The following is a 24,390-nucleotide window of genomic DNA, read 5'->3' as shown; positions in this document are numbered from 1 at the left end:
AATTCAACTACGTCTTCGCTGGAGTCACTGCTTCGATTCTTGGCAAAATGACGTTACGAAGTGTTTAGGCGTCGGAGATATTTGATTGTTTCGCACCATCATTGTCGGTGATAAGTTCGACTGAGTGGTCCAATCCAGGCATCATTATTTGTCGTGGGCTGCGGTTGAGGCAAATCTGTTTTTATTTTAATTGCGGAATACTATGACTATATTACACGGTAGCATTTTAGGTAAAGGGTGACGGATTAACGTTGGCGTCAACACACCATGTCCCCACCCAACGCTGAGGCTATTGAAATAATTACCTCATTCAATAATATTCGAGTAATCTTTGGGTTTGAGATCTTACTTCATCGCTCATTTGTTTAGACAATGATGGGATTAAACAGTGTCGTTGATACATCTGCGTAACATTAATATTGTGATTTTATCGATAGGGGCGTTTCCATGATATTTTCGAATGTTGAATACTAATTTTCGGGCTCCACTGGGCTCAAGTCCTCTGTACACGGCCCGATTCCACAGCTGGTTCGCAATAGGCGGAATAAGCAGCGATGCTGTAGAGATGAAAATTCCTATTTCATGGAGTTGCCTTCTGTAGAGGTATGACTATTCGGTATGAATATGGTTTCAAAACTTCGGTCGTTAACACGCAGTCCGGGCATCATCTTACGACGAAAGTTCGAATTGGCAACCAAAGCATTGGTACAAATACGTTGTACAAATGTACAGTTGTACAATTTCGAAACTACCTTCGTCGGTAGTGACATAGGGAGAACAGTACCGAATCGTTACGACGATTTGAACGATATTGAAATGATCCACAATCCGTTAAAAAACTACTATCTGGATTTGTACGTTCCATAAGCCAGAAATTAAGTCATTGTTACTCCAAACACTGTTGAAGCAGTATAACACTCGTAATAGGCTCATAATGACATCCCCATACTATATAAAATACTTACATATATACATGAAACGCCGTTGCGTGGGTACATACAACACACAACTTACCTCTACTAGAGTAAACTATTGTAAATTATAGTAAACTCAATCCTGCTTATTACAGATTCGATTCCGTGAACTTTCGCGAAACGCAATTCGTCCAGCCATGTTGTGATACTCTTATGCCTCCGAGAGGATCGTCAGCAAGGATAAGGCAAATATGAATAATGCTGAGCGAATCCAAATCCTGATGGTATGGCAATTCCAAAGAATGTGACCTCCCAAAATCATTATAATATTGGAATATTGCAGAAATAAATTAAAATCGAAGCAGGCCAATGCTGTGAACTGTAACGAAGAAAGTATTCATGTGACGATATGCACATCCGTAAAATGCAACACCCAAGAAGCATCCGTGCTTCACAATAGGAAATGATGAAACTTTCTCTCTCACTACAACTAGAGTAACACAAAAACGAGAGAGCCTTTTTCTTTTTAATGTCCATCACGATAAAACATAACTACGAATTACCTAGGGAACAGATCTTGTCAAATGCTGACCCTATCGCACTTTGCTTTGACAAGATCTCTTGTATCATAATTCGTGATATGGCCAGGGAAAAACGATATATTTTTATCTGTATATTTCTGGTCGTACGTCTTAGTATATTTTATTGAACACTACTATGTTACTAGTCTAGATCATGCATTTGAGAGTGATTCTAGCGTCATTTCTCGTGGCTGTTGTGTTGGTGGACCATGCCGAGTCGTGGGGCAGATTCCGGTTTCGCAGAGCGATTCGAAGCGTGAGGAGATTCCGGGTCAGGCGAACTTTCAAAAGGGTTGGGAGATTCATCAAAAGAACTGGGCGATACATCAAGAAATTCGGCGGAAGAGTTTATAAGTATGCCAAAAAGGGCTACAACTTTTATAAGAAACACAAGTAAGATTGATGACGTAACGCTATTTTTCAACGGTTAACATGAGATTGATTCCAGGAACCTCTTCAAAACTGGATTCAAGGCAGTAAAATGCGCTGGGGCGTTCATGGGAGACGAGAAAGTGCCGAAGGTACGAAATGCGACTTGAAGTGAATTCGCTAATTCCGGTAAACACGAGTGGCATTATCATAATTTTTCCTGGTGCTTGCAGGAACTTCTCGACGGCGCGGACAATAATTATATGGAATTCGAACCTGAACTTTTGATGCAGGCGTACGAAGACAACATGGCAGGCGTGGAAAAATATCCGGAGCTCACTGAAGGTAAACTCGGGACTATGTCTTAAGTGGCCAGTGACACAGTTCAAATGAGCCAAACTCTGCTTTTTATGGTCTAATAGCAAGGGTGATGTAAGGGATTGGACTTGATGACACCAGTTGCAGGTAACTGCCACATTTTCATTGCATTAAATGTTGCTGACACTAGCATACTGTACAAAGATTACCGATGCGATATATATTTAGGTATAAAAAGATGTTAGCTACCCATAAATATCGAAGTCCACGTCACCAGTAGGGGTCGTGGCAGTTCATTAGAATTAGAAGTAAAGTCGTGAATTTTACCAAGTATCAGTAGAAAACGGAAATATGAAAAGCACTCATTTCATATTTTACTTTCAATAAGTAGAATGATGGAAGTAAGTAGTTCAAAACTATATCTAAGGAAGTAGGCTACTATAGTCACGTATTCTAGGGTCAGTATTGCCTATACAACCCCGGTAATGAAATAAGAAAAATTGGAAGTAGTCTGAAATCCCAATCCTGGGGAAATGGTAGCTGCATAAAGAAATACCTACTTGGGTAGCCTGCTTCGAAAAAGTAGAAGTAGGCTACTTCGTTACTGGCCACCTGTGATAGTCACTATCGTTTAATTCGTTTCCGATCGTAGCACACCTCTCACTGCATGACTTAAACTTTTTTCGTCCTCTTCTACTTCAGTGGTTCTTACTGTTTACTGACCTGTCAAACCCTTACGCTAATTTGCAAGCCTTCGGTGAACCCAGTTCGCTGAGTCACAAAAACATAACTCTACAACCGTGTTTTCCAAAGTTTTAGCGCTCGCACCCCCTTAGCTGTCAGGAACTGTTTCTCGTATTCACGATCAAAACAGCACTTTGTCAAGTCACCCTCAAAGGCTGGTCTTGGGCCCAATAGCGTTTTCAACACAACTTATGTGAATCTCGGGGACGGGACACCTTTCAAAAACTTGAAGTATTAATATCGACCTGGTGGACCCCTGTTTAAGAACCACTGCTCTACAACATTACACGCCGCATCCGTTACCATAGAATACTGGTGTGCGTAATGAGCTGTGCGTCAACAACAGTGTTAAAAAACTAAGCCAGTAACACAGGATTTCTACGCAAAACAATAGGATTATAATGAATAGTTACTGTAGCCTACTGCTTCTGCTGCGTTTAATCGGACACTGTATTGAATCGTAGAGGCTACATTATATCAAGGGTCGTGTTGCAAAAAGCCCTCGATGCAAAAAAGTATCAGTGAATGATTATATATATCATAAATTTCTGCCGCGTGAGTCGGGTGTGCGTCTTGACCTCCGCCAAGGACTTGATACTGGCTAGTCTTACTCCTGGTTAAGAACCACTTCTCTAATTGCTCATTCGTCATTCCTCGTTTCTAGATGAATGGAACGAGCTTGTTGCTGAAATTGAGAAGGAAAACCAAGCGATGCGAGACGCAGGCGTAGACCCTGATGAGGTGGCTGAGTACGATCAAGGGGACAACAGCGACATCGAAGAAGACTCGGAACACCATCGCGACGGGCACGACGAAGTGGATCTGGTGCAACTTCTACAACAATAAAATAGTTTTTTATTTTATATTTTTAACGAAAAGTTCGATGGCTGCTTTTTTCCGTGAAGATACTTTCTATGCAGAATAAATATATTCCGTTTCCGTAACTTGGAAAACATGACGTAAGAAATAGCACAGGTCAGAGTCACTGGTATATTAAAGTTGTGTTCACTGACGGTGACATAGACCTACTAGTTAAGTTCGCAGAAACGATGCAGCCCACTTTTTAGCAATACTACCATTTATCACGAAAATAGCTCATCGGGTAGGATAGATACGTGTTTCCGAAGAGGTATGCAATTTCCCAACTGCACTCTTAGCGAGAAAAGTGTATATTCACACCCGTAGGTCAGTGGCGCATGAAACCAGAACCCACCTCAGACTTAATTTATCACACAGCTGTATAAATTAATTACCAGATTTTAATTCAAATCATGATTGTACGCAGGGCCGTAGGAAGGTATGCACGCACATGAACGTGGGATTTATAGCCGCGATATCATGTTGAGTTGCTCTAATGACTTTGCCTATACATTCGTTATTTCTGTTCCGTAATCATTATCACCCACTAAAAATCTAAAACCAATCTCCTGTAGCGAGAGAATTGTTTTCCAGCTGTGCATTTGTTTTCGATTGAGGACGCATACGAGGTGGAGGTGTTCACCTACCGACCCGCATTCGGTTTCTTTTTACCCGTGAAGCCTTACAGAGTATGAAAGTTACATATTGATCCATAAGTATTAATCCATATATCTGCGGTCTTGCAGCTGAATAACACCCGACTCAAAAGGTATCTATCCTTAAAAAACTATTCGATCCATGCCATCCATCAAATGCGCATTGCCAAAGTATCATCACGTGACCACTTCCTTCAGTGCGGTGGATTGGATCATTGCGGTAGTTAAATATCCGTTTTTATGCCTTGACCTAACATCGTATTCGTGAAAACCCGAATGATGATTTAAAAATAATTAACTAATTTCGAGCAGTCTGCGTTTGCAGTTAAATGCCTCGTATATCCCGCAACTCATACACAGGGACAACGCCACGTCACTAAACTGAGCATTGAAATATACCAACTTGTATCATTGATTGGGACAGGCGTGTTGGAGCAGCAGTGGTTTTCAAACTGTGATACGGGAAAGATTTCCAGGTGGTACGCAGTAAATGCATTAGTTTTGAGGTAAAATTATAATTTTCACAACTCAATTGCAACCATCACAAAAATTTTACATGGTTAGTGCGTGTTATTGATACTAATCAGAGGCAGATTAGCCGCATTTATTTCGAAATTTCTGAATCGACTTGTTTGCTAATCCGCACATGTAACCATAGGACCTCATAGTGGTACGGTGAAAGAAAAACGTAGAAAACCACTGCTTTAGAGCTGCTGTTTCAGTGATTTTACCAGTGTATCCTATCAGCCAATCATTGCATCTTCGGCAATTTGGAGGTAATATTTCGACATTTAACTGGTATTTTGACATTATTAGACGTGTTTGAGATCTCTGAGGTACGGCAATAGAATAATTTTGAAAGAGACATGTCTGCATTGCAAGATAACCCAACAGAATCGCTTTGCATAGCAGTAGCTTTCGCAAATGGAAGGAAATAACCGACAGGATGTTTACAATTGCTAATGTTGTAGAGCAACCACTTGCATCATTAACATCAATAGAAAGCTAGAGCAAATTTCCACGAAAACACCGCATCGACCTATCGAAGGAAGTTCCTACTCATTATTGTCCCAACACTGTTGAAAGCATGAAATTGTTCTCACCGCCCAAGTAAAGACAAAGAGTCTTATTACGGTATCAAATTACAGAGGAAATTTTCTCAGTTTCTACGTTCCGGGATTTCACAGGTTTTAGCGCGCGAATCTTTACTCACTTCCTGTGATTAGAATGACGAAAGTGAAATGCATATCCTGAGATGTCCTCCCACTGCACACTGCACAGAGACTGAAAAAGGGGCGATGTTATCCTCTCATTGACCGCAACATATTACGCTGGCTATTCATGCTTCAATTCATAGTGAATTATCTCTTGCGTCGAATGTTAGTGAATAAAAGTCCGCGAGCGCGGGTAGGTAGGTATCAGGGGAGATAATGGGGCTTAGCTACTTTGGTTTTTTTTCCTTGGACAACAACTGGTTACGATCTTCCCTTGTGCCAATGGTTCATCCTCATTTATATTGTCGAAGCACTTAATTTTCGTAAAGTCACAAGAAGGTAGTAGAGGTAGTCAGAGATCTATCGTTCTATTTCTTATAGCTTACATGTGTCCAGATGTTTAGATTCATGATATGATATTTTGGAAATGCGCCCAAGCTACGTGACACATCATTTGAATACCAACTGAATATGACAGCATCTCCAAGAGCACTGTGATACCAGGGTTATTGGTGAAGGTGCTAGTTGTGACTCAAATATCCGATATCGATCAAGCTCATGCCTTGCTTACACTCAGCCTCAATTTTCAGCATGAAGTTTCGCGTAACCCTTTGTTTACTTCTGGTTTGTATGCTCCTGGTCGACCTCTCGTCGTCATGGGGACGCCGGAGACGCAGACGACGCAGGCGGCGACGGCGAGCGATACGTCACGGTAGGAAAGCACTCAAGAAATACGGCAAGACAGCGTGGAAATACGCTAAGAAATACGCAAAGTTGGGCTACAAAGCGTACAAGAAATATCCGTAAGTGTTAACCCCTACAAATTGAGACAACTGTGTAACTCCAGTTGTGAAGCTACACTGATTAGACTCATTGGAGCGAAATGCTGGTAGTCTAATTCTAATCTAATTTGTGAAATGTTACTCTAATTTTAACTCTAATCTCATTTCTAGTTTACCTGAAAATGTCACAGTATAGAGAGAAACGAGCCAAGCTAGGTGTACACTGTACAGACATCTCGTTCTAATTCGGAACTTAATTCAGTTTTTGCGAATTCAGTAACATTATTTCTAAATATACTTTGGAAATTATGAAAATTTTCTACTTGTTCAACTGGGATGTCAACTATCGATTATATGAGTACTTAAGGAATCCATTTATAATCCAGGTGGTTACGGAAAGGTATCAACGGAGCGCTTGACCTTTGCGCGAAAGTCGGTGATATAGAGCGAGTGGTAAGTAAGTCGACGCACTTTGAATAATTACCAAAGCTTTAGAAAAAAAAATTCCGACGCGAGGAGAATCATATTGTCAACATAGCTCACCACAATACAAACACCTAATCTTATATTAGGAATTACACACTATTGTGCATATAGTCCCAAGTTATGGGGTCTTCCATCATATATTGTACCATTATATAGATGCGTGGGCTAGTATTCGCGAGTCCAGATGATTGGAAATCAGAAGTGACAGTTCAACCAACTATTACTTTTAGGTTACGTCCTATCATCTACCAGCACTCTGAGACGTGTACAAATCCATCGACAAAACTATATTCTCTCTGCAGAGTCGAATCTATATCGAATACGTATTTAAGAAACACCATTTAGTTGAAAAGAGTATAGCTGGTTAGCGGTTTTATTTTACCTCCGACTAATCACCCTGCATTCGCGTCACAGACATCTAATGATTACGAATCCGTCATGATGGAAGCTGTGAAGGACCACGACACGAATCCACAAACAATCGAAGACGGCGACGAGGGATTTGTGGACCTGCCAGTAATGACCGAAGGTGAGTTCCAACCACACTTGAACAACTGGATAATTCGAGCTGTCTTACTAAACTAATTAAAGTGAGATGCCGGTAACCAAATTCTAATCTAATTTGTGAGGTGTTTGTATGCTCTCAATTTAGTTCTAATCTGATTTCTACTTTACCCGCAACCGTTATAGGAGAACTGTAAAGTGCGAAACGAGTCAATCTCGAGTACAGGCATGCACCACCATCTTGCTTATGAGTACGGATTCTGATTTGACATGAGCTGAACCTGGTTTTCCAATTCGGAATTCATTTCCATTTCCAATATTTTGCGAATTCTGCTTGCAAAAGCTGAAGATTACTCGTGGCCAAGTATATGGTTCCTGCGCATTGGCGTTACGCGTATTCATTTTCAGACGAATGGCAAGAATTCATGAGAGAGTTTGAGCACGACGAAGACGATCTATCAGACTCGGACGGGGACATGGACGAAGATGTTCACGATTGGGACGAAGCCTTGAATTAGAGTTTTCTTTTTTAGCAGCCACCGTTTCTTTTCGTTAAAAAATACATTCTACAAATAAATTTTTATTCAAGAACAAAATGCCAGACAGAATATATTCATTATATTGTGTCTGGTCTGGTCTTGTCTTGTACAATATATGTCTTGATTGGATGGAAATATATTAGAACGGCTTATTATGATGGCTGTATAAGTGACGCAAATGACAAACCGTCGCGCCACGCAGATAAGGTAAATAAATCTCTGGCACATATTAGCGGGTATATTTACATTTCACCAAAAATCTGGTTCCATATCAATGGACAGTGGACAACAACTGATGGCGTAATATTACGGCGGAGGTCTGATGGGAATTGGCCACAGAAACAGCGGTACATAGTGTTTGCAATTTTATAGGCGCAGAAGCCGCGAGCCAGCAACTGCCCTACAGCACTAGTAATTTATAACTGGAACAGCTATCAGCTCAGACACTTTTGCTGTTTACTTCTGGGAAACTTCAGCATACAGGCGTACACATTTGCTCAACGCGCAGATTGGCGATATTATCGGATACAGCGTAAATTTCAACGACTTTGGATTCCGTGAGATGGTAATTTTCCTGCTAGGAGTCCGTTTTCAGAAGAAGGCTGAGAACCAAAGATGAACGCATTGTGCATTGAAAATATTCTGTATGAGACATTCAGCGACATCAGTCACACTGAATCAATGATTCTTTGGAATAATTCTGTTTGATGTATACCGCTGTGTAAGTCTGAGGTAGGTTATGGTTTCGTGTATTATGGGTGTATATTCACACCTGTATATCACGGGTAGTACACGGGTGTGAATCCACACTTTTTTCGCTACGAGTGTATGGGGCGCAAGACAAGCTCTTGGGGAGCAGGGGCTGGTCATGTGGATGTGTAGAATATGAATTAATGACGCTTCGTTCCTTGGTACGCATGAATACAAGCCTGCACTGGAGATTACCAGGCCACGATGTGACATATCAAATCGTCTACTTACACATAGCCTGTTCATTTTCATACCTTGACCTTTCATGTTATCTAATTTTATTCTTCGTTCGGTCTTGGAATTCTCTTATTTACATGTTCCTTCGTAATTTTATCTGCTGGCCAAGGTCGGCATTTCATTACAAAAGTATCACAAGGGGTTTCAACAACATCGTATCTCCCTATCGCTTCTTGTGGTCTTTTCAACTGATGAAAATAATATTATAAAAGAGAATAAATGCACTTGTATCTTTTCACAGATTTCAAGTTAAAATATTGTTATTTGAATAACATTTCATGCAGTGAGAGGACATTCATCAATAAATAGTTCCTGGGTCATGCTGAACCGCTGATAGAATGGTTGAATTATTTATCGCTAATTACAAAACTGCCTTGTCTTTCAGAAAATCGGTTTACTAATGAAATTTTCTCAGTGGTATTACGAAAAGAAGCGTTACGCTTCAGCTGGATCATTAATAATTTATGAAATACGCAACTAACGTATCTCGTGTTCGTGCAATCGACGATCGATGTAGTTTGATCGCGTGTCGAACTCCCCTGAAGTAGATTCGTGGCAGTGTTTTATTCTCAAAATCAAGTACGTAATAGGGCTGGGCACAATGACTCGAGAACTCGAATACGAACCGATGATTCGTAGTAATGAATCGAGTCGAGTAATGTGTGACGATTCATTGCGTACTGAAATGACACGGTCCTCTCCACTGAGAGGTTATTTGACAATTGGGATTATAGTTTAGATACTATTTTTATTATGGAAGGTTGTAAATCCCGATTGGTTGCATCGCAGCATATAAATTATGCAGTACGAAGCTGCGCAGGTCAATGGAAATGACATAACCGTGAAGTCGTGGTCAACCCCCAGCATTGCCACAAAGTGCAATGAAATAGGGATGGTCGGAAAAAATACGAAACATGCAATACAAGGCTACGCGCGATAGTGTAAATGACATATAGCTGTGTGAAGCAGTTAGGGTGGCATTTAAAACAAATGGATGTTTAAACTACTTTGTTTAAAATATGTTTGTTTTAACTTGATTTTTGTTTTAAATGCAACCCTAGAAGCAATGATGAGCGGATATTGATTTCTGTGAATCCACATCCGTACGACAGCTTGAGTCTCTGAAGAAATATTCGTCGGAATCCGAACAATCTCAACCGAAAATCCATGTGAATCCGAATAATGCCGTCCAGAATACGAATCGAATAACTTTTCCCAAGAATCTTAATTGTAGGCTTACAGTTGAGCTGCGAACAGTTTTTCGAAAGGCCAAGTTTAGGATTGGCTGATATCAATATTTGCTTGGGCCTTAGACAGAACAACTTCAGAGTGTTACTAGTCCTATCAGAACGTGTTTACCGTCCGTGTTTGTTTGTCGAGCTGACGATTTTTGTCTTTTGATTTTAAGTCACATCTAGTCAGAACTGTCCAGAAATATCCGCAGCAGAAGTCACAACTATCCGAGAATATCCCAAGCAAAATCTGCAATAGAATCCGAATCCGATCATATTGTCGCAAATTGTCCAAAATCCGGTCCGAACCCTATCCGAGTGCGTCCGGTACTGTTCACTTTTAAGTCGCAATCCACCTATACGTCCTATAGCATTGCCAGAAGGCGCAATAAAATAGGTATGGTCGACAGAATGCCGAATTCTCTTCAATGCGGTGCAGAATTGACATTATGTTCTTTGCGGTCGCATAAAATGTACATATTAGAACATAACACAACGCCCATACTGGCATGCTGTTGTAATGAGTGATGCTCGCAGCCTATACTCAATTCAGAATCGATCTAGATTTTTTCCAGTCCAAATCCATATCCAAAATCCATGTGACGTGACGTCGTCCGAAATGAGGAAAGTTCCATCGCCGATCGATTGGATTCTGAGTCGGAACAATCGATTCTGCGATCGATAGATCATTGTTTCGCACACCACTGATTGCGACTCTCCATTCAGCTTGAACGTTTTCGAGGCGTAGTTGTTTTCTGCCTGAGAGATGAAAATCCTGGTAATGCGCTCCATGTCTTGTAATAATCGCAATCAACTTGATTCTGAATGCAGAGCAATAGGTCAGGTGTTTGAATGAGAGAGAAAAACTTCTTCATGTCTACTTGTGTACCTTTTAGGCGACCGCAAAGCATACATCACATTCAAGATTATGTGGTAGTTTTTCCGATCACACCTATTTCATTGCATTTTGTGACAATGTTGTAGGTTGATCACACATGCTGCGATGCGACCAATCCAGGTTTCAAGGCTTCCACAGTGGAAATGCTATCGACACTAAAATTTTAGATGAGTTACCTCTTAGGGTGGTGATCATACAGTTATCGCATTCGGGAGAATGCTAATCGTCTAATTATTAAAAACTGTTAATCGTGGCAACCTACTTCACATGATGAAAAGTTTCACCAGACGACTCGGGATAGTCCTCGCTCGAAGATAGTTTGCTTGAAGCTGCTAATGTTATTGGTGCATAAAGTTAGATAAGTTCCGGATAAGCTAACGTTATGATCTCCGCTCTAAAGGCGGAGAAATAAAGTTAGCTGATCCGGGAGAAAACTAATCATGTGAATAAAAACTGCTAATCGGAACGCATTTTAGGCGGAGATAACAAAAGTTAGCTAATCACGACGCATAAAGTAGGAAAAGGTTACGCGTGATGGTTAGTCGAGGTCTCCCGAATTTTCAATTAAGTGGTGTTATCTTAGGGTTACCATATTTTAGAAATCTGAAAAGAGGACACTTTTTCAAAATTTGAAAAACGGAGGAAAATATGGTAATTTTTCCCACGTCGGGGTCGGTTGACTAAAAAAAAAGGTCATCTCCTGCTCAGCTCCCGAAATACCCGCCTGAGCGTTACTTCGGTGCTGAAATACGGCATCTCAGTCGATTTTAGCCATAAATTGGACCGCAATTCTCAGAAAAGAGGACAAAATCCCAAAAAAGAGGACAAAAGGGTGGCTTCCGAGGAAGCTTTCAAAAAATTTAAAAAAAGAGGACAAATCCTCTTAAAAGAGGACGTATGGTAACCCTATGTTATCTGTTGTATCATAATGCGAAAACGCATTATATGAAATGAAACAGCAGCCTACTGATAACGATACTATTATTGCAATAGGTAGAATTATCATCATCGCGAAATCAAAGCCGTGTCCAATTCGGACGGTACCGCTAAGAAACGGATTACGGAATATTGATATATCGCTCTGCAATGGCGACTACATAATTCGTTGATTGTTTAGTGAAGCCATTACCTAGGAGCCAGTCGACACTGTCAGTAGCGGAAATATTTGTGCGTAGGAATGGTACGCTGCTTTTATAGATAACTAGTTATCTGTAGTTTGTTCTGGTTTGTTGAATCGTGAGATTATCACGAAATTTATGCTCCGCGATCGACCGGTTTTCCTAATCCTGGGTTGGTAAATCCTGACGAACGGGATAATCGACTTTATTGTTTATCCAACTTTAGAATCTCTGCCCTGAATGACAAAGAGCGTATAGTTTCAGTACTCGACAAGATCATATATCACTGCTCGACGCTAATAATTACTGGAATCATTGTGCCCATCCATCTTAACTGATGAAGATCAGAATAATAACAAATTCTATATCTATTTCACTAACCAATCTGCAGTTGCGAAATGTTCGGAGTAGCGGCCGCAAGGATGCAAGACATGAGCGGCGGATTATCGGTGATTGGTTTAGTTGCGGGTTACTTTCTCTGTGATGTGTAGATTGTTGTCATGGTTTCAGCGCGTCGTCAGTCATCGTGGTGTCTCTAGGACTGCGAGCGAAGGATCTTCGAGAGAACGGCGGAGAAACACCCATGGTTTGTATGTGTGCCTGTCTGTCTGTCGCGTTGTGTTGTGACCAAGACACATGGTTCCGAGTCACAAGTCAATCTTACTTTTATAGTTTTGACTCCGGTACAATCATTTTCAGTTCACCATCAAATCAAGTCCAAATCGGAGAGCAGGGGGTCGAGTCCAAGTCATATAGTGTTGTGTTGCGACTAGAATCATAGTCCAAGTCCTTGCTCAACCTACTTTTTGTACAACTCTGCTTGGGCGATATCAAATGAAATTCTTAACATACTAAATTTCAGTTCTAGTTCTAGTTGCGCATTTTGTAAATCCAGTAGTTTGTACAAGCCTGGCCTGAGTGCCTTTGGTTGCTCTGTGATATCGAGCATCCCATCTATACCTCGCTTACTCTTACATCACATTCCATCCTATTACAATTTATGTTTTGTTGGCAAATATAGATTCTCTCTCTGATACGTAAAAAAACTCTTCTCATTCCAGAATCTCTCCCGATTCCGAAACGGAAATTCCGTCTCTCCTCCTTGTCGGATCTCCCCGTTGGAAAATGGCAGCAGGGTGTCGAATCGAGGAGAGAGTCTCGAAATATTTGCGAGGGAGGTCCGTGCATCCATGAAATTAAATCTGGTTTAGGCTACTAAAAATTCTACGTGGGACAGGTCTTCCGGGAGTCCAGTCGGTTGAATGACCTTCAGCTTCAACCCATCAATATTAGCAGTCAAATTTCCAAACTTCACGTATCAAAGAATGATATAATTCATAATTTGTGAATTGTAGAAAGTGTCCTCTTTTTTGGAACTCAAAATATGGTAACCCGAATTAAATGTTAATTGGCATTTTACTGACCATACCTATTTCGTTGCACTTTATACCAATGCCACTGATCGATCACGATTTCTCATATGTGTCATTTCCATTGACGTACGAAGTTTTGTACTAGAGTATATGTTTCGTATGGTGCGACACGACCAATTGAATATTATAGCCGTCCGCAGTGGAAAATTGTACGTCAAATTAAGTATTGAAGGATCGTATAATCGCAGTACTCAAAACATCATCTCTCACTTCTCGACTAGAAAATTTGGAATTAATACTCGATTCGGATTTGAATACTCAAATCATTGTGCGCAGCAATTGACCGCAATTGACTGAAATAACATATCGAGTTTCAAAAATATTAAGTCTTTGTCGTCACAAAACTCTCAAGAATTTCAATCTGTAGGTCAGAAAATAATCGGTTCGGCACATCATGATTTGGAAATACCTAACTTAGCCAATACGAACTTATTTCTTGTTGCAATATTGTAGTTCTGCTGAAGTTCGGGAAACTTGCTTGTTTCAGCCAAGACGGTTGATAAAGAACCGCTGGGAAGCGCTAAGGAATTGATAAAGGCGATTGACAGCTACCGCGGTGACACGAATTCATCGCCAATAGATGGCGCAAAGGTGATCATGGACGCGATACAGAAGTGCATGGAGAGCAATCGCCCGGCTGACGTCGCAATCGCGAACGCTCGAAGAAACGGGATATCGAAAACTCCGGGTATGTTTTACGCGAGACAACGCTAAAGAGCGCCAGTAAAGTGAATCTGATCTACCAATATAGGAGCGCTTCCGAGCAGTAATGGCGTCTGTTCGTGCTGCTTGCGAATCGAGATTAACGTTTCAGGACAGGTGCGTTTCGCTGTAGATGACTGAACCCAGGTTAGGTATCTAGGTTGGCAAACTAGTCTGCGTTGTTAGAACACTAAGATAGGTTAGATATCTAGGGAAGAGAAGTAACTAGCATACGTCAAATATCTAGGGTGGAAAACTAAGATAGGTGAGATATCTAGGTTAGAAAACTCACATATGTTGGATATTAAGGTAAGACAACTAACCTAAATTAGATATCTAGGTTGAAAATGTAGGTTACCTTAGATCAGTGGTTCTCAAACTGGGCGGGGCGTGGAAGCACCTGAAGGGGGTCGCGAGGCCGCCGTTAACTGAATGCACGATGCACGATTTCCCACCACCTCATGGTTATTGCTCTGCCTATTGTCCAAATTTCATATTTGAGAATTATCTCATCAACAGCCATAACTTTTAATGTCATCAAACTATCCGCTGGGATTGCTATAGATCTGATTATCATCTTCAATGAACTTTTGTGATGTCACTGATATCTTGCATATATTTTTCCTCCAGATTTACGAAACTCAGCTGAAGACTTTGAACCAGTTCCCCACTACTCTGCTCGGTGATGCGGAACGAAGGCTCGAGTATTTTGATCCGATCAGAAAACAATATTTCTTCAATCGGAACCGAAAAAGTTTCGACGCCATTTTGCATTATTACCAGGCACTTCTTGTGTTGTCTTTGTGTGAAGCAATATGTATCAATTAAGTTATAAGTAGGGCGATTTTTTTTACCTAAAAACGAAAGATTTTGACCTAAAAAATCAACATTTTGACTTTTTTTACCTTAAAAAACTCAATTTTGACCAAATTTTGACGTAACGTATGCAAAGTAGTTGTTTCGCGCATAATGTTAGAATTGTGTTACTTATATTCATTTATGGTTGGAACTGTCTGTCCTTACGAAGTAGTTTGACCTGAAAAAAAAATTTTGACCAAAAAACTGGAAAAAATACACGAAAAAGACATTGTTTTAATGAAATCTGGCCCTATGGTGGAAATATATAAAAGTTAGTGTAGTGCAACGAATGATAATTTCCTACATTCAAGGTTACAAAGTGTCTGTCCTCACTAAGTAGCTTACCAAGAATGGAGAAAAAACGTTCAGCAGTAGCAGTTGTTAGCTGACAACACTGAAGTTGTGTTATGTGCATTGTGCATACACTGCTGGTGGCACACCGTGTTGCTTCATTCTACAATCGTGTCTGCATCAAAATTTTTCATCATACGCTCCTTGATATAAGAACCATGCAATACCCAGTATGCCCACGCAGTCTTGCTTCAGTTATGATATCGCGGTACGTTGAGCATAACACCATGTCAACTTATTTGGTTCATTTGGTCGTCTATGATTCACAACGAGTAGACAATGGCCCGGTAGGCCTATATAGTAGGCTACAAGCTGTAAAATGTCAAATGACAAGGTCATCGACAGTGCAAAATCTACGATACAAACAAAATGTAGATTGCAAAATCTTTTTGACTTTGTAAACAATTTTGCCGATTTTTGGCCTAACGCTACAGTTTTGACAAAATTTTGACTTTTTTGACACGTCAAATTAATATCGCCCTAGTTATAAGTATTGTGTCGTGGATTTGATTGAGGAGTGTTGTGTTATAGGTGTCGTTGTGTCAGGAACTCTTACCATGAGGTCCATGAAACGTCAATGTTGTAGTTGCAACTATATAATTTCATTGCCCGTCATAGGATCGGTTTATATTTTCGACTTGTGTTCTCATTTAATGAAAAATTGATGATATTTTTAGTCATCAGCTTATATAGTTCAGGCAATGTCCTTGGAGTAGCAACCACCCAACAAGATTTAGGATATAACATTGTTCGATATGTCCTTCGAATCTTCAATGTATCTGAGACGCTGCGACCGTTCGATGATCTCACGATTGTGATACAACAGACCGGCGGAAAATTAAGACGACCGTCGGACGTGCCAGTCGACGTGTTCGCGGACGAGATCGAGTTTTTCGAACTTGGATCGAACGCGATTAACAAACTCCGCGAACTCGACGGCTTCGAACGTAACGGAGGTGAGTCGACATTGATATTTGGTAAAACTTGAGGTACAAAATATCGAAAACACTGGAAATCGATGCTCAGTTTCGGGTATGAATTTCCAGATCCTTATTTAAACATTCAGAACCGGATCCGGACGAATTTTTCTACACTTTTCTGAAATCAATTCCAGGCTCGGATCTTCAAAAGAAAGACGGCGATTCGCTACAACAAAAAGTCTGGCTCCTGTTCGAAAAACCGGAGTCATCCGGAGCCGCCCGCGCGGTTGCTCTCGTGTCAGTCTGCATCATTCTGCTTTCCGTTACTTCGTTTTGTTTGGAAACGGTGCCCGGACTCAAGCGTAATGAAAGTAACGACAACAGTTCCCGCGAAAATATCGACTATGCCGCCACAACCACGATAAAACGACCTCATTTCACTGCAAACCCGTTCTGGGCGATCGAGAGCGTCTGCATTGTTTGGTTCACAATCGAGGTGAGAGTTCAGCGTTGGTTTTGGAAAACAATCAATAAAACGTGCTTTAACAGCTCGTCCTTCGATTCTCGACCTGCCCGCGAAAATCTCGCTTCTTCTGTGACGTCATGAACGTGATCGATCTGGTGTCGATTGTTCCTTATTTCGTGACAACGATATCGAGTGCTTCCGCGGATGAATCAGGTTCGTTCTTTCGTTTCTTTCACGAGATGTGGATAAATTATAGTCAGGAATCTCGAGTAGAAGTAGAAGTATCCGCGCAAACATGTACTAAATTTCAAGTAGAAGTAATGCCTTTAAAAACAACTGACCACTACTTATAGTACAAGTAGAATCGGATGACTTTGACTCTACTCAAGTAATTAAGTAAATTTGAAAAGCATTCACAAATACGCACTCAAGGATTGTCAAAATAAGGAAACTGAGCTGTGCGAAAGTGCTACCACATCCCAGGAACATCATAGGAACTGAAGACTACAACACATCATGTAATGCGAATGATGGTTATGTTACGGAACAGCGGTTCTTAACTATTGTTTACCCCAGCTCTTCGTTTCAGAAAATGTCATGGAACGTCGCCCTCCCCCGTATTATAAGGTCCCGCAGTTAAGACGAAGGGCGGGCCGTATTTTCCGTAAGGAACCATTTAATATGGGCGGCTATGCGGTGTGAAAGAATCCACGCAACTCGTCACATGAATTATTTTTTCTTGTGCTTTCGTGAAAACTCATTTTCTCGCTCCATATTTAGCCTATTTATCGCCAAGCACGATGAAACTTCTGGCCTGAAAAGCATATGTATCGCATGGTGGAAGATAGCAAATTTTGCGATTCATCTTCGCTGTGCTAGTTTCCCATAAACAATTGTATTTGGGTCATCAAATCCGCAATGTTCGTCGGATCGAGCTAAAACGGGCATTTTCAGACGCGGCAGTTCATGGCGATTTCGTCAATACTAAACACGTCGACGAACAAAATTTAAAATTTTATGAAAATGACATTCTTGTTGGTACTCCATGGAAAATACAATTCCATAGATTTCAGTCTGTCTCTCTCTTCCTCGCTCCACTTCTCTCCCGTAATACTTATACTTATACAAAATGATACGAAGTAGAAGTAGCAGTAGTAGAGGATTGTATTAAGTAAGTACCTCAAGTAGCGGACAACTATTTATGTACTTTGAAAATGTAGAAGTACTTCTCTCGTTTCAGTGAAGAAAGGAAATTCTCTCTCCGTCTTCCGAGTCGTCAGGCTGGTCAGAGTTTTCAGAATTCTTAAGCTATCGCGACACTCAACTGGACTGCAGACTCTCGGGCAGACTCTGTCCTCAAGTTTCAGAGAACTCGGGCTGCTCCTGTTCTTCGTGCTAATCGGGGTCGTCATCTTCTCGAGCGCTATCTACTTTGTAGGTAGGAAAAAACAGTTGGACACATTTTGCTAATTATATTAGAATATGAATGTTAGATAGGTATAATAGTTGGACAATTGGAACTTTCCCCATTTTCCTAAGAATTAGTAGGACGGATAAATATATAGGTTTTTTTCAAAATTAGATTTAGAATGTCGATTACTGAATTCGCAAAAATATAACGAGAATTATGTTCAATTCATAGCAAATCAAAGTTTATTCCTATAATTGTGTGAACGACAAATGTATGTATGTCAGGCACTCCTAACCAATGTTCCCTCTAATTTTTGACGAGTCTGCGCACACTCACCAACTTACTGCACAGACCCTTGGACAACAGTGCGTAACGACTAAAAAAAATGGTCATCACTTCGAATATTTTGTGCGCAACTTAGATTTTATGTGCGCAGAGACCATATCAGCACTGCGCATTTGCGCACATGCACAGCTTAGAGGGAACATTGCTCCCAACCTATGTTGTACGGTTGCACCCCTACGGGCTATAGGCCCATAATTTCCCTACTTTATCAAAAAATTAGGAAACGTTATTGAAGCAGAAAAGAATGACCTATATATACGGTAACCGGTAGTTGGAATGATGAAATGACGTGAATACAACACAATATGAGCATGATATAAAATTAGATAATTACTTCAGTTACTGTGATGCTTGTTTTTGCTATGACAATGTCCTGATTGCTGGTTTGGTGGTTGAGGGGAAAAATAAAACTCAATATCAAGAAGTATCTAATTGCCGTATTATAGTAGCCTACTTTGGAAATCTTTGCTGTACACCAATCATGGCTTTAGCATGTCAATATTTCACAAATAAGTTTACCGTAATTTCTCTCTGATTGCGATTAGTATTATCAAGTTGCCAAGTCATTGAACCTTTTGTCTCCAGTAATGAGTGCGAGTCGAGTCAACACTCAAAGCAGGTTTATAATGACTCGAGTCGCAATTTTTCGTCGACTCGACTAGACTCCAGTCGATTTGCGTATTGACTCGACCTGTAGTTGCTTTATTCTACACGACTTGCATCAAATCTCATGTATGAGAACCGATACCTGAAACTAGGCCCAGAAACCCCCTTTAAAAATTACGAGTGAGAAAAATCAGGATATTTTGAATGAGAGGCCTCCGACTCGAGATTTTCACAGAAGTGTGACAAAGATGTCTTGAGCTCGATAATGAACACTGAACAGTGTTACTTAGACTCAGACTCGAGCGTCGACGCTGTGACTCGAACTCGAACCATTTCTCACTGACTTGGACTCGGGCTTGACTCGGTGGTGAACTGAAAATACGACTCGAATTGACTCGAGTAGAAACTATAAAAGTCGATTTGACTGGTGTCTCGGAACCTTGTGACTTGGTTACAACCCTGAATTGGAAAATCTAAAATTGAGTCATTCACCATAGGCATGAAATGATTCGAATCGAGTCGGCTCAGCGAACCATTGCGCGTCTATTCCTTACAACAAAACAATCATTTCATTCAACTCGTTTTCTTCCAGAATTCAACCCAAAATGGAGTCCCGGTGATTCAACCCCACAATCTCATTTCAAGAGCATCCCGCACGCCTTCTGGTGGGCGATCGTTACGATGACAACGGTTGGGTACGGAGATATGTATCCGGTTTCCCCCGGTGGTAAAGCCGTCGGAATGGCGTGCGCGGTCACCGGAATTCTCTGCCTGGCCTTGCCTGTGCCTGTGATAGTGTCCAATTTCATGTATTACTATCGACGGGCGGTCGCTAACCAGAAAAGAGATTGACAAGGCACCGAATACCGCACTAAGTCCGGGCTTGGCGTAAGGATATATCAGATATTTGCCGATATTTGTCAACCGTGCACATCAATAACATTCATACCAGAAATATAATCGGGTGTGATACACAGATAAGCAGGGTAGAAGGGAGGCTCGATACAGCAGTCAGTGAGTTTGAAACACCCATGCTTTGCGCAGTAGGATCGTTCAAATATAAAGTTTTTCTTCAAAGCTCACTGGCTATTCAATAAAAATTGTTAGGTTGTCTAGAAATAAGATGCACACGAAATTTGACTCAATTCCACTCAGTAGTAGCGAAGGTATCGATGCTCAAAATTAGTTAAGAATTTTCCACCGTACAATGTTATTTAAAAATCCAATTTTTATTGCTCCGATTGTTTCGCTTCCGCTGGTTGGAAATGAGCCGAATTTGTTGCAAATCGTGTTTTCAGAACAATACGTAAACATTATATGGGGATAAAAGCGAAATTTGAAAAAAAAGATATCTTAATATTATAATAAATTTATTATTTTCCAAGTCCTCTAGCTTCGCTGCTATACACGCTGGAATCGAGCCAAATTTGGTGAGCAGAACTTTTCTATCCAACCTAACAATTTTATCGAATTCCCAGTAAAATCTGAACTGAAAAGTAATTTTGGAACAACCCTATTGCGCAGGAAAGACAATAAATCCAAGGTACGCCGATGGAGATAGATAGATAACACTGGTCAACACATATTTTGAGACAGACAAAGTAAGAGTGGTTTTGGGGGTTCTGAAAGGCACTGATTCCGAATATGACCTTGGTCTTTTCAAATTGACTCTTGTGGAGATAACCCATGGGGCTGTTTTGACCAAAATCTCTCATTTTCACGGCAGTGAGTAGATATAAAATCGGCTCAGTCGTACAATAAAGTTTAGAAATTCAATCTACTAGTTATTTGTACACACAGAAGACTATTTTAAATCAAAATAAAGCAACAGCACTATATTTAAGGGTATTAGATTTATCATAGTTACATACTTTCACGGATATCATGTACATAAATAAACTCTAGTCATGTATATAAGTATTTACCTTGATACTCAAATAACTTGGCATTAATTCAATCAATTTTACGTCAACAACCCATTGTCAATTTGAAATAATCACGTGGAACATCATATTATGAATTTATTTTAAAGCGCAATTTTTTTGTACGATTTTCGCCTGTAAGCTATTTAGTGCAGTTTCTCGAAAGGTGCCGGCAATGGTCTGACATAATATGTTCAATTGTTCATCTCATCTGCCCTAATATGTTTCTTTTGTTGTTCTGATGTCTTGGTAGAACCTCTCCCCTTGCTAATCAACTAGGATGATCAGGAAATATATCAAGATGACTGAACAGGAAGTGAACTTTTCTGTTCATGTTTGTGTTCGAGTTTTCGATATGCAGATACGTTTGTTTGTAGTTGGGTGCTTTGTGATCATCTAAAAAGTTTTATTTACTACATCTCAGGAGAAATTACCTGCAGTGAACTCAATCATAATGTGATATTGGAATCTTTCATCGGTATTCGAATATACCAGACACCAGATTTAAGTTTATCGTTTAATAGGGTTACGAGGTATACCCACTTTGTTCACTCAGCGGAAAATTATCCATTTACCAGTCAAAAGAAATGAGACGCATATGAGTATTGTAGTTAAGACTTTCAACGACAAATTTTGTAGTTTTATACTTCACTTTAATCTTGGTCGAATGACCATTTGATACAGGAGAATATGCATTTCTGTTGTGCAAAAGTACAATTTTTTGGCTTGATAAACTGCTTTTTGACAAACAAATATTTCGCATCAGGTCATTGTTAATATTGATAGAATGACTGAGAACGACATGAGGGTTCTTCATAGTCAATTATTTATTCATGTGCAGTATTAAATTTGAAAATACTACGATTTTCTTCCTACTAAGTGAAATATTTAAGGGTAAATACGGTAATTTTGGGCTTTTTAGGGGTATAAATATCTTCTGACAAAGAGCCAATATGACAAAACTAATGTGATATTCGTAATCAGCAACCTCAAAAACCCCAGAAACGGCTCTCAGATGTTCTGCCTAATTTTTTTTTTTCATTTTGTTGACCAGTGTAATTATTGCGTTAGTGAAAAGCGTCATCCACAAGGTTGCATTTGAAACAAACATTGTTTTGAAACACCTTATTTAAAACATGTTTTTAACACAGTGTTTTAAACGAAAGCCTTTAAGAAAAATGTGTTTTTTCAAGTTGTAAAATTATGTCATAATTGTGTAAATACTTTCCAAAGACATGTCGTATAAGCCTACGGACAATTACCACCCGATATAGCCGACGTATATCGATATGGGATGATTGGAACCCTCAAAATAGTCGGTTCAACATTAATAGTACAGATATTTCGTCAAAGGAGCTATATTTACATTATATTTTCAATTGTCAATGCCAATCAGCTATGACGTCACAATTGAATATTCGTGACGTCATGGCTTGAAAAAAAAACATGTATTAAAGTATGGCCTAGTTTTAAACATGTTTGTTTTAAATTGATTCATGTTTTAAACGGAGTTGGTCAGTAACGAAGTACTTCTACTTTTTCAAATTACCCAAGTAGTTTTCCTCTACTTCTGGTACTTACTCGAGTAGATCTGATTCTCGCTACTTCTACTTCTACTTCCTAATATTTTGTGATCTACTTACTTACTTTTCGCTATTTTCAGTTTATCAAGTAGAAGTAGTTCAATCTTCCAATCAGGAAGATAGCCTGAGGAATTTCAGGGCTGTTTTCACGGAGTATCAACATTTAATTTTCATAAAAGTTGAGTAAGGCCCAGAATTCGCGCAGTGGATGCGGAGTGACCAGTATGATTTCACGATAGTATCGATGACTATAATAGCGGGTTGGCGTAGTTCCGTTCACAAAGGGATATCTAGAACTAGATATCTAGATATCCCTGCCTTCATACCACATTGTCGCCCTTCACCCATATGAAATAATTCATCACAGTATGGCGCATCACAACGTTTGAAACTGATGTTTCGCAATCTATCATTTACTTGTCATACCGTAATCTAGCATGTCCATGGCGCGTCCTAACCTGGAAAAGTGGACTCGAACTTTTTTGTTAGTTTTAGAGCTGCTTTAGCATACCACCTTTGAAACTTTCTGGACTAAAAGCATGTAAAACATGTTCCGCTGTTAGAAGTAGTATTTATGTTTCACTTTCAGTGCCCAGTATCATATTCCTTGATTTATAATTACTATCAGTTCTTTTGACTGGATAACATACACGTTGATTGTTGAAGTACAAAATCAAGTGTAGTAATGCCTTCAATTTCCGGAAATAAAGCAACACAATATGGCATTTTTACGGTCCACCATATTTTTATTAACGTTTACTAATCGCGCAAAGTGTTTACACCGCCTTATAATATGGGGGATGGCGCCATACCATGCTATTTTCTAGAACGTGCTGTTCGAGAAAACAGAGGATTAGTATCGCATTTCCATATCAATTCTGTCATTTTTATCCCCTGATGTGGACGAGTGCTTATGCTATCGAAAATTGAATAGGCCTGCCTGCTGGAATGCATCAATATGAATCAAGCTCGTCACCATTCGCATAGCGCAATTTGCACCTTTTTACAATCCATGTCAACGAATTAGAATCGTTTTCACAACTACTTACTTACTTGAGTACTTTTAAAGTCAGTCAATTCTACTTCTACTTCAAGTAGTTTTAGGATGCTTACGGAAGAAGTACTTCTAATCGTACTTGATTAGATTTTATCGTCGCTACTTCTACTTCTACTTGAGTAGCTTTCTTGACTACTTTCACCACCTCTGGTTTTAAATTCAACCCTAGTCGTCCAGGGATTTATTCGATAACGGAAAGAGTATGATTGTTCGTGAATCATGTGTATTGTGTATGCATAGTACTGATGAAACAGTCCTTATTAGAAGATGTGTCGAATGGCCTGTGGAGGCTCAAGACAAGCGTATGGTTTGTGCGTTTGTTTGTGGTATTCAAAATGTTTGTCGACTACAATGGTCATTTACACCAAGCCGTTATTTCTTATTTTTTTAATTTCGTAGCTGCCGACTTGTAGCACGGCACGGATTTTCAAGACACCGCCTACGCCAAGACAAATTTCCAACACTTAGGTAGGAATTCTGGAGTCGACCTCGGGTGGATCGAACCCGCAATCCATTGGTGTTGTAGCTGTGGATTA

General features: G+C 40.0%; 3 protein-coding genes and 1 long non-coding RNA gene across 5 annotated transcripts in view; 3 read left to right on the top strand and 1 right to left on the bottom strand.

Annotated features, from left to right (window-relative positions):
• Nucleotides 1-24,390, bottom strand: part of LOC145432992 (uncharacterized) — a 365,973-nt gene that overhangs the window by 67,988 nt on the left and 273,595 nt on the right. The gene's annotated exons all lie outside the window — the stretch shown is intronic.
• Nucleotides 1,590-3,870, top strand: LOC145432986 (uncharacterized). The gene is made up of 4 exons (XM_080309856.1): nucleotides 1,590-1,888; nucleotides 1,944-2,016; nucleotides 2,098-2,209; nucleotides 3,591-3,870. The coding sequence occupies exons 1-4, from the start codon at nucleotides 1,650-1,652 to the stop codon at nucleotides 3,770-3,772; spliced, it is 606 nt and encodes a 201-aa protein (XP_080165982.1). The 5' UTR covers nucleotides 1,590-1,649; the 3' UTR covers nucleotides 3,773-3,870.
• Nucleotides 5,703-8,022, top strand: LOC145432988 (uncharacterized). Of its 2 annotated transcripts, none has more exons than XM_080309857.1 (5): nucleotides 5,703-5,851; nucleotides 6,245-6,457; nucleotides 6,823-6,889; nucleotides 7,337-7,451; nucleotides 7,835-8,022. In XM_080309857.1, exons 2-5 carry the CDS (start codon nucleotides 6,246-6,248, stop codon nucleotides 7,942-7,944), a joined length of 504 nt encoding a protein of 167 aa, XP_080165983.1. In that variant the 5' UTR covers nucleotides 5,703-5,851; nucleotide 6,245; the 3' UTR covers nucleotides 7,945-8,022. The 2 variants fall into 2 exon arrangements, with proteins under 2 accessions (XP_080165983.1, XP_080165984.1); XM_080309858.1 differs by having other exon boundaries at nucleotides 5,823-5,847.
• LOC145432983 (potassium voltage-gated channel subfamily A member 1-like) lies at nucleotides 9,966-20,252 on the top strand. Its single transcript, XM_080309849.1, has 11 exons — nucleotides 9,966-12,649; nucleotides 12,711-12,786; nucleotides 13,262-13,378; nucleotides 14,121-14,321; nucleotides 14,385-14,452; nucleotides 14,966-15,118; nucleotides 16,371-16,500; nucleotides 16,659-16,960; nucleotides 17,014-17,143; nucleotides 18,171-18,368; nucleotides 19,885-20,252. Exons 1-11 carry the CDS (start codon nucleotides 12,599-12,601, stop codon nucleotides 20,142-20,144), a joined length of 1,686 nt encoding a protein of 561 aa, XP_080165975.1. The 5' UTR covers nucleotides 9,966-12,598; the 3' UTR covers nucleotides 20,145-20,252.

This window comes from Botryllus schlosseri, chromosome 2, assembly GCF_051294905.1.
Source record: "Botryllus schlosseri isolate E-star chromosome 2, Bs_hap1, whole genome shotgun sequence".
Lineage (NCBI taxonomy): Eukaryota > Metazoa > Chordata > Ascidiacea > Stolidobranchia > Styelidae > Botryllus > Botryllus schlosseri.
This window is presented reverse-complemented; position numbering and strand designations above follow the sequence as displayed.

Bases quoted from the DNA above. Each gene is read 5' to 3' on its own strand.
- LOC145432986 (XM_080309856.1), top strand. From the start codon at position 1,650: ATGCATTTGAGAGTGATTCTAGCGTCATTTCTCGTGGCTGTTGTGTTG. The intron at 1,889-1,943 runs GTAAGATTGATG...GATTGATTCCAG, and splicing joins AACTTTTATAAGAAACACAA to GAACCTCTTCAAAACTGGAT. The intron at 2,210-3,590 runs GTAAACTCGGGA...CCTCGTTTCTAG, and splicing joins ATATCCGGAGCTCACTGAAG to ATGAATGGAACGAGCTTGTT.
- LOC145432988 (XM_080309857.1), top strand. From the start codon at position 6,246: ATGAAGTTTCGCGTAACCCTTTGTTTACTTCTGGTTTGTATGCTCCTG. The intron at 6,458-6,822 runs GTAAGTGTTAAC...TTTATAATCCAG, and splicing joins AAAGCGTACAAGAAATATCC to GTGGTTACGGAAAGGTATCA. The intron at 6,890-7,336 runs GTAAGTAAGTCG...TTCGCGTCACAG, and splicing joins TCGGTGATATAGAGCGAGTG to ACATCTAATGATTACGAATC.
- LOC145432983 (XM_080309849.1), top strand. From the start codon at position 12,599: ATGTTCGGAGTAGCGGCCGCAAGGATGCAAGACATGAGCGGCGGATTA. The intron at 12,650-12,710 runs GTGATTGGTTTA...TCATGGTTTCAG, and splicing joins ACATGAGCGGCGGATTATCG to CGCGTCGTCAGTCATCGTGG. The intron at 13,379-14,120 runs GTCCGTGCATCC...TGCTTGTTTCAG, and splicing joins TCGAAATATTTGCGAGGGAG to CCAAGACGGTTGATAAAGAA.